Consider the following 9,951-nt stretch of genomic DNA (forward strand, 5'->3'; position numbering starts at 1 on the left):
TGTGTGAAATAATTGAGGAGTAGGGAGAAGAGGTACTCAGACGATACACTGATTAATCAATTATGTATTGACAACAGTTATAGCAGTATTTCTCAACCTTGGAAGCTTGAAGATGGGTGGACTTCAACTCCCAGAATCCCAGCGCTGCTGGCTGGGGGATTCTGGGAGTTGAAGTCCACCCATCTTCAAGCTACCAGGGTTGAGAAACACTGCATTATAGGAAAAGGGATAAAATCTTGCAACAAGTCAAATCAATGGCAAGGATGTCCCCTGCCTTTGCATGTGTGAACACGGCATGGGTGTTGGGTGAGGAGACACCCCTCAAGAGACACCCCTTAAGCAAGGCTTCCAAATCTTCACATTTGATCAGGTGCTTGATAAGTTGAGGTGTTCTTGTTTTGCACCTTGTCAATCTTTGATACAAAACTTCATTCCTGTCCTTTGAATGCTCAGAAAAATGTAGGAGAGAAAGTGTGGAAGGTTGAATTCCACATGCCAGAAAGAGATTTGCAAAGAGCAAATCCAGTAAAGCTGTTGTAAAATCTTTCCCCCACCCACCATTTTCAAGAATAGACAATAACCAACATTCTTTTGAGCGTTGCTATCTTAATCTCCTAGAAGAAGGCCATCAAAGAGCTTCCCCCTTCTAATTTTAACTCCCTATCTCTTGCTCAAAGATTAAAAAATAGTAGAATGGATTTTATCTGGGCATTGGGAAGCTTATTCAGAGAACCCTGAAGATACACTTTCATTCCTCCGGCTTAGGATAAGATAAGAAGTTTGTATCTTGCAGAAATTCCAGCTATCTACAGACCAAGCAAAATATTGGTCAATAAAAACATCTGTACGTAGTGTTGTAAGTTTGTAACAGCCTGAACCAAATACTTGGAGGTCACTGAGCACAAGAGGAGCAATCTCGCCACTGGAGGTATAACAGAATAACAGAATTGGAAGAGATCTTGGAGGTCTTCTTTTAGTCCAGTTCCTTGCTCAAGCAGGAAACCCTAGACCATTGCAGACATAGGATTTTGGCCATGGATTGCTTGCATGCAGCAGGATGTTTGACAAAATAGGTTGAAGGAACATTACACAGCTCCATAACTGTGATCATCTATTGGACTTGGTTTGGGATTTTGTGTCCCTGAAGAACCTGGAAAAGAAGCGGGCTAAGGTTGACCGGAGTCATTGCAGAAGGTTGCATTCTTCAGCTCTTCATCATTCATGATGGCATTCCATGGCCTGAAGATGAACTGCCAACTCAAATACTTTCAGAATCTGACTTGAATTCATTAAGAGAAATTTCAACTAGAGCTTAATTTTTCCATGGTTATTTAAACCAGGGAAAGTCCTAGAGTTGGATAGTCCCAGTGGTGAGTTGTTCCCAGTTCAGTCCGGTTCTATAGAACCAGTAGTAAAACCGGCGGGAGGCTCCATCCACCTGCCATGACATCATCATGGGTGATCTGTGCATGCGCACTCCCATTGCGAACTGGTAGTAAAGGTAAGTAGAACCCACCCCTGGACAGTCCCAACTCCCCATCTAGGTCACCAGATTGCCTCTCACTGTGCTCCTTTAGATGCTTCTCAGAAGCCTCCAATCCTTCTTGATGACATTCTCAACATTGAAGTTCCCAGCAGCTAGCATTAAAAGCAAGCTGCCTCTGATGCAAGAAGTTGTACACGGCTACTATGACTGATTGGCTTTAGATACCGTTATCTAGGATAGCTGCACATTAAGGGGTTTTGTATAATAGCTGGACTCCCAGTGACTTAAAACCCTAAAGGAGAATCCTTTGTGTTCAATGTCCTTGGATCCCTTGAATTCATCCAGCTGGTTTTCTTAACAATGGTCTGTGACTGCCTTCTTCTGGATGACTTTTTGACTCCTTTGATTGACTGATAGATTGCGTGCCCAGCAACCACATAAATAGAGGTGAATTCCTAGTCTAGTGTGCAGTAAAGCCCTGGAATCTCCTGGTGATTTCCTGTCCCCCGTTTAGTAGGTACGGTCTTGTGTAGCTTTTGGAGAGCCTCAAGATTAATTGGGTGCTGCCATCTCGTGGGGAAGAGACATATCCTCCAGCTGAGTTTGACTTGGGGTTATAAGGGCTGACCAAAGATTGCAAAACATCTGGAATGGAAGAGGAGGAGGAGGAGGAGGAGGAGGAGGAGGAGGAGGAGGAGGAGGAGGAAAGGAAGGGAGGGAGGGAGGGAGGGAGGGAGGGAGGGAGGAAGGAAGGAAGGAAGGAAGGAAGGAAGGAAGGAAGGAAGGAAGGAAGGAAGGAAGGAAGGAATGCTGGCTGGGGAATTCTGGGAATTTCAAGTTTCCAAGGTTGAGTGACACTGGCCTAGGGAACGGTAGAGGGGATGAACCTCTCTCTTGAAGACTGCTAATTCTGGCATCATGCAGAGGCCTCTACAAGAAGGCAACCCTCCCTGCCTCAAAGTGGGGCAAACTGAAGGCAGCACATTCCAGCCCCAAAGAGTCTGCTGTGTGCCCCAGAGGTCCCGGGAGGAGGTCTCCATATTGTGCAATGCCTTGGCCAGCAGAGCTGGGAAAATCGTGTTGCATCCGAAACCCTGAAAAGCCGCATTCAGGCGGATGAAGCAACACCGTGCAAAAATAGACACCAAGGATCTGGCTTGGCAAGAAAAAAGGCAACTTTGGGCCTTGTGTTATAAAAACAATGAAAGAGAAAGGAGGGGGGAGGGGAGGGGAGGCAGACCAGAAGCTCCCATCTGGGTGCGCTCCTGAACGTTTTGGGTGCGTCCCCAGAGATCTAGTTTGCAGAAGGAAGAACTATCACATCCCTGATTGATGATATTGTGCGGGTGCAGCAAATAAAACCAAATGTGTTGCTTGTCTTGACCGCAGCCGTTCTCAGAGCTGGAGCCAATCGTGCTCCTCAAGGTAGGAGTGAGAGAGGAGTAGCCCCTGAGTGCCCCCTCCCCTCCCTGTCTCCTGGCTGCTCCCTTTGGTTCCTTGTGGGGCTCCCTTGGTTCTTCAGGGCCAGAACTTCAGCACCAGGACAGGTTCCATGTTTCTTGCAGGGCTTTCTTAACAAAAGAACCCAACAGACCTTGAGGGCTGTTCTCCAAGCAGGGGCCCAGCTGGGATCCTGGCTCATTCTTGCTGCTGCAAAGATTGAGAGTACAGCTGGACCAGCAAGGAGAGGAAGAGGTCTGGAAGGGTGTGGGGAGAAGAACCAAGGAGGCCAGAGCAGAATTCGGCTTCCTTGTCTCTTGGGCTTCAAATGCCTGAAGCCCTCAGTGACTGGTCAGCATAGACCGGATGAAGAAAGCAGGCCAATCAAGTCCACAAGCTTGGAATCCGCTTGGACATGATGGCCATCTTGACTTTTTGACCCAACCCTGTGGACACCTCTGGGGATCCGTGAGCAGGAGGTCATGCTTGGCCTTTTACGAGGGGGACCCAGCCAAGATTTCCTCCCTGAGCAAGCGGCCAGTCTTTTCCAGCCCTCAGCCCACATTCATGAAGGAGATGGTTTCTATTTCTATCCCTTAAAAGTTCCTGTCGCGACTTTTGGCATGGCGGGGGAATTCCAAGTACTTTAGTTTTCGGTGACATTTGGGCTGGCGTGCCTATCAGAAATCAGGAGATGCAAACCTGGCACGTACTCCAGACTTGGTGGAGCTGTAGCATCTCTCCTGGGACCATCGAAGGGACTCTTGGCTGCTTTGCATGTGAGCTCCTTTCTGCAATGACCTCTGCCTTCCCTGGAAGAGCCTGGGATGGGGAGTTTGGACTGCACCCCCCTCCCCGAAAGCGGGACAGCCAAGTTTCTGGCAAAACAGCTGCCAAGGAGACACACCATGAGCGATTGCTGCTTCCCAAGTGATGTTTGGAGAAGAAACTCCAAGCCATTCATCACAGCAGTTCTGGTCTCTGTAGGCCTCTTCCACCCCTGTCCCACTAACCTTGATTTGGACAGCTGATTGGGTCAAATTCTTGAACTGAGGCTTCTTACTTGCCAGAAAAAGCACAGCAGGAGATGCCAGCCCCCCCCCCCGCCCCCGGAGAGCTTCCACGAGAACCAAAAATAGAAGATTTTCTACGGCAGGCTGTCTATGAAGAAGCATTAGGCAGGGCCAGCTTCAAACTTGACTCCGCTGAATTTCTGACAATAGAAGATTTTGAAAAGAGGGAGCTCATAGCTCCAGCCTCTTCAAGATGGAACTCTAGCTACATCCTCTGAAATAACTCTTTCTTTTGCTATTTTCTGTTCTCAAATGAATTGGTGCCCCGGTTAAAAACACGGACTACAAAAGCCATCTACTTATCAAATCTCCTGATTGCCACGGAAGGGGCACAAGCAATGCCCGGTGAACAATTGCCAAGAAGTGAGTCTATGAGGCCTATGAGGAAGAGAAAGCTCTGAACTTTCCATAATGTTCATCTAGCACAGGGGTCAGCAACCTGTGGCTCTGGAGCCGCATGTGGCTCTTTCACCCCTCTGCTGCAGCTCCCTGTCACTCAAAATATGCATCACAACCACCAATGTGCGACACCCGTTGGCACACAATTTATTGAGCTTTTCAACCCCTGGTAGGCCAACCATGGATAAATCCCAGAAAAGAAAAGTTTCAGAAGAAAACAGAACGTTTAATTCAACTACATATGCTAGTTCTGTGGCCTCTCAGGAAATAGTCAGGTATGGGAAGGGTTTTGTGGCTCCCGGTGTTTTCTTTTCTGTGGGAAACGGGTCCAAATGGCTCTTTGAGTGTTGAAGGTTGCAGACACATGATCTAGTCCAACCTCACATCATCTGGTTTCCCCAGATGACAAATGGGGACAGTTAGAAAAGGCTTATCTGCATAATGTACAGAACTCGGGGGAAAAAACAGAAGCAGCAGCAACCAGCAACTGAGAATGTGGAGAACATTGACATAGGAAGCCACTCCCATGTTCTTTTGCTTAATAAAAGGGTAATCATTCGGACTTGAGGTCCTCACGGAAAGCTTGAAGCTATGAAGCACCCTGCCTGAGACCTTAGGTGTGTCAGTTTGAGTTGGGAAGATTCCCAACCTTGGAGGTTAGAAGGCCACTTCATTGTTGTGTAGAGCTTACTGTTCTGATCGGCAAGAGAGATCAAATTTCTATGCTTTCTATGCTGTAAAATAAGATGAAGCATTGGAGAAGCCCAAGAGAGTCACAAAAGTGACGTTCATACAACTACCTCTGTTTTCAGCCACTGGTGGGAAGCCTCTAGTTCTGGAGGAGATGCAGCTCAAGGTGGACTTCCCATCTGGCCACAGCCTCGTCTTCGTCGCTTTTCCTCTCATCGTCAGAGAACAGAGGAAGCTCAGTTCCCAGCCCAGTTACTGACAAATTGAGGGGAGGGATAACTTGAAGAATTTTGGAATCTGGATATCACATTGGACATTTTATTTGTAAATTGGGGCCCAAAGTCCCATGTTCTCTTTGAAGAACAATGGTTAGAAATGCCGCATAAAATAAGTAGGAGGTCGACGCAGATGGAGGGACACGCTGGCCTCATTTTCCACAGGTAAAACTGTGCAGGTGTCGACTACAAAAATAACAGGGCATTTTGTAGCATCTCAATGTTCTGTGGCAAGGCCTCGGGCTATTTTGTCCTCTGGCTAAAAGAAAGTAGCTAATGAGATCCCTCACTCTTCAGCCCCCATGACGGGAGGGGGGGGGGAGTAAGCAACATCCGCCTAAGCGGAATCGTGGCCCAAGGCCATCATGGATTGGGCAATGCTTTGACAGAGGGCTTGGGAAGCTCTATGGACACCCATCTGGCTGCAGATGTGTGGGACGAGAAGATTTTGTGCTGCATGGTGCCATAAATCAGAGTGAATGGGCAGCCCAAGCAGAGCCAAGGTAAGTTGTGGCTGGTGTCCTGGGGGTGGGGAATTAAGGGGTGTCCGGAGGAAGGAACATGTTGTACTGAAAAGCACATTCAAGGGATAAACAAGCAATTATGCCCAATACCATAAATGTCACCAGCAAACGCAGGCTGACAAGAGGCAGGGGGGGTGTCCTTCTCTCTACACCGAAACATTTGTCAAACAACTTTGTGGAAGTTTGCATTTCATGGTAACTGCTGGGAGGGGTCCTAAGGATCTCTATTTCAGGGAGTGAAGAGATTTTTTTAAAAAAGAAGAAGCAGAAGAAGAAGAGCAAGGAGGAAAGAGTTCAGTTGCCTCTCCTTGCCAGACTTCATTGCATGAATTATCCATAATGAACCAAGCTGTCCTAGATTGATGCAAGTGCCTTTTTTTTATTTGTTACAAATATGCACTTCCTTGTTTTTCCATCTTCAACCAATGTTTCCCAACCTTGGCAACTTTCACGAAGGGTGGACTTCAACTCCCGGAATTCCCCAGCCAGCCTAACTGGCTGGGGAATTCTGGGAGTTGAAGTCCACCCATCGTGAAGTGGCCAAAGTTGGGAAGCATGAACTTAAACAAAGGACGCTGCCGCCTTGGTAGTAGGCTACACTTCTCATTCCTCAGGACGGTAAGTTTCTTGGCAAACTGGGGCCTTCCTGCCTGAGTGTCCTTGACTCTGTTCCTCCTCCTTAAATTATTTTGCTCTGGAGCAACAACCTGCGGCTGACGGCATGCCTTGGTTTGACCTGCCAGCCTGCTGCAAAATTTCTGCCTTCTGCAAAGCTCGCCTGGGACAATTGACCCCTTGAAGAAGGTGGGCCAGGTGAACCCAAGGTCCTTGTTGACCCTCGAAGGCCACCTACCAAGAAGTTGGTTTCTCTCCTCTCCCTAAGGGACTTTTAGTACATTGTGCCTTACAACATTGTACTTTGACGAATGTATCTTTTCTTTTATGTACACCGAGAGCTTATGCACCAAAGACAAATTCCTTGTGTGTCCACACTTGGCCAATAAAGCTATTCTGTTCTGTTCTGTTCTGTTCTGTTCCGTTCCATTCCGTTCCGTTCCGTTCCGTTCCATTCCGTTCCATTCCATTCCATTCCATTCCATTCTATTCTATTCTATTCTATTCTATTCTCCTCCTACTCCAACTCCAACTCGTTCTGTTCTGTTCTGTTCTATTCTATTCTATTCTATTCTATTCTATTCTATTCTATTCTATTCTATTCTATTCTATTCTATTCTATTCTATTCTATTCTATTCTATTCTGAATAGGAAGGTGTTGAAAGTTAATTTACTTTGCAAACTCCTCCGCTTCAGGGCCACGAGAAACACACTTTAGTCATAGAAATAAGCTGGGTTAGTAAAGTGTTAAGATATTTATTGACAATTAATTGCCCCCTACAAGACAGCCTTTCTCAAAGCAAATGGAAACATGGTCTTGGATGGACAGATTGTCCTAGGAGATGAGCAAGGGGAGACCAGAGGAAAAACATGAGTCACAGAGAGGACATAACTGCCACTTAATTGTTTCCAGATGGCGATTAGGGAACCCACAGTGGGTGGGTCAGTGGCCTCTCCGTGGCTCCTCCTGGGTCAGCCTCCTTCAGGGAGCCAGCAGTCTTGAGGGAGCTGGTTTTGCTGGAGGAAAGGGTTTCCCGGCCACTGTTGAACTGGGAGAGGCTCAGCTTGAATAAATGCTGGAGTTTATCCCGGAACTGCCTGCCCACAAAATAATACAACAAGGGGTTGATGCAACTGTTTGCAAAGCCCATGGAGAGCCCAAAGGGCAGCACCGCATCGATCACAGAGGTGAGGTGGCACCTGCTGATCACCTCCATCCAGGAGAGGGCATCCAGGAAGGTCAAGATGTGGAATGGGAGCCAGCAAATCAAGAAGGCCACCACCACAGCGGCCACCAGCTTCAGCACCCGGTCCCTGACCCTCATGCTTTTGGCGAAACCTTGGGCCTTCTTCAGGTGCACCCTGATGCAGATGTAACACCCAAGGATGATGGCCATGGGGAGCAGGAAGCCAAGGAGGTTTTTCATTAAGGCTGTTGCAGCTGACCAGGTGGCGTAATTCTCGGAGGGATAGGCCATGATGCAAGCGTTCACGCCCAGCTCATCAATGTAGTTGACTTCACGCCAGCAGAAAGTGGGCAGAGAAGTCAAGGTCGCCAGTCCCCAAACGGTGAATGTGGCAATGAAGGCCCGTTCCAAAGTTCCTTGCTGGCACTGGAAAGGGTGAACAATGGCCTGGTAACGGTTCACACTCAGGCACGTTATGAAGAAGATGCTTGCAAACATGGTCAAGCAGAGGATGGAGCCGGACAGCTTGCACATCATGGAGCCAAAGACCCAGTTGTACCCGTTGGCATAGCTGGTGGCCCAGAAGGGAAGGGTGATGAGGGCCAGCAGGTCAGCCACTGCTAGGTTGAAGATGTAGACGTTGGCCACCGTCTTTGGGCTCCTCTGCCGACACAGTGCCGTGAGAACCATGCTGTTGCCCACAAGTCCAAGGATGAAGATGATGCAGTAGAGCACGGGGATGACCACAAACTGGTGGCTGGAGAAGCGGAGGAGGCAGGCCTCCCTGGTGGAGACGTTGGTGGGAGCCAGCTCTTGAGGAGGCTGTTCGGTGGCGAAGATGATGGAGAAGTTCCTGAAATGCATCTTGGGGTCAGAGAAGATGGGGTGGCCTGCAGGACACTCTGAGACATGGAACTTCTGGCTCTGCACTACCGAGGCTGGATGCTGCTGGCTCTTAAAGGAAGGAGGACAACAGAACAGAAGCGTGAATTGCAACTCTTCAGCACTAACGGTGCTTTTTCAAGAGGCAACTGGACTTCCTTCTTTTTCTTTTGAAGACGTTTCGCTTCTCATCCCAGAACCTTCTTCAGCTCTGAGTGGATGAGAAATGAAAAGTCTTCAAAGAAAAACCAAGGAAGTCCCAGTTGCCTCTTGAAAAAGCACCTTTGGGACAAGGGTGACCTGGAGGACGGAGAATCTCCACGAACTCCCAGGAAAGCTTTCCTTCTCCCCAAGGTCCCAGGTTTTGAAAGTCCCAGTTTTAGTTCTTTTAAAAGACATTTAGGGTGGGTGGGCCCTCTGGTTTGAGAGAGCCCAGATTCTCCTGCCTGGTGGAGCCCAGATATTCCTGATTAGCAAACTAGAGTCAGTGGCTGAAGGTATTAGAAGGAAAGTAGAAACGAGGATAGAGATAGTCTAAGAGTGAAAAGAGATGGCAGCAAAACCAGGGGTGAAATCCAGCAGGTTCTGACAGGTTCTGGAGAACCGGTAGCGGAAATTTTGAGTAGTTCGGAGAACCGGCAAATACCACCTCTGGCTGGCCCCAGAGTGGGCTGGGAATGGAGATTTTGCAATATCCTTCCCCCAGGAATGGGGAGGGAATGGAGATTTTGCAGTATCCTTTCCCTGGAGTGGGGAGGAAATGGGGATTTTGCAGTATCCTTCCCCTGCCATGCCTGCCAAGCCACGCCCACCAAGCCCACCCAGCCATTCCCACAGAACCGGTAGTAAAAAAAATTGGATTTCACCACTGAGCAAAACCGTTCGCCCTCTAAGTCCTGGATGCTATCCAGATGTTTCCGCAGCTGAAGATGCTCCCTTAGCAATACACAGAATCTTTAAGCTGTGCCGTCCTTTAAAGGACGGAAACATTTGAAAGAAAACTTAGAAAGTTGAAAAGAGCAGAGTTGTCACTTACGGGTTGAAAAAGTGAGTTTGTGGAATCTGTCCTGAGGCTTTTTCCCACCCAGAACAGTTCAGATGTTCATAACTGCCTCGTTTCCCTGCATCGGAAGAGCGACCGACCACTCTCTGCTGGCCACTGCAGGGTCCAGAGGGGCAGCCTGGCCTCTTCCTGGCTGTCCCCAGAGCAGCGAGTGAGCGCAGCAGCCCCTGATCCAAAGGAAGCCAGAGGGCAGCCCACGCCTGCCTCCCAGCAGCTGCAGGGGAAGGGAACTGACACCTTCTGCCTATCTCTCTCTCTGTAGCCAATGGGAGTTCAGGGGGGCTGGAAATGGGCGGGCACTGTAGCCACCCATCCCA

At 48.6% G+C, this 9,951-nt stretch overlaps 1 protein-coding gene across 1 annotated transcript; it reads right to left on the minus strand.

Annotated features, from left to right (window-relative positions):
• Positions 1-7,238: 7,238 nt before the first annotated feature.
• AGTR2 (angiotensin II receptor type 2) lies at positions 7,239-8,553 on the minus strand. Its single transcript, XM_070951874.1, has one exon. It carries the CDS (start codon positions 8,551-8,553, stop codon positions 7,423-7,425), a length of 1,131 nt encoding a protein of 376 aa, XP_070807975.1. The 3' UTR covers positions 7,239-7,422.
• Between the last annotated feature and the right edge of the window lie 1,398 nt (positions 8,554-9,951).

The sequence above is a fragment of the Pituophis catenifer genome, unplaced genomic scaffold, assembly GCF_029215685.1.
Source record: "Pituophis catenifer annectens isolate HBS135680 unplaced genomic scaffold, rPitCat1.0.hap2 SCAF_11, whole genome shotgun sequence".
Lineage (NCBI taxonomy): Eukaryota > Metazoa > Chordata > Lepidosauria > Squamata > Colubridae > Pituophis > Pituophis catenifer.

What these genes read in the sequence shown, in the direction of transcription:
- AGTR2 (XM_070951874.1), bottom strand. Translation starts at nt 8,553, where the DNA reads ATGCATTTCAGGAACTTCTCCATCATCTTCGCCACCGAACAGCCTCCT.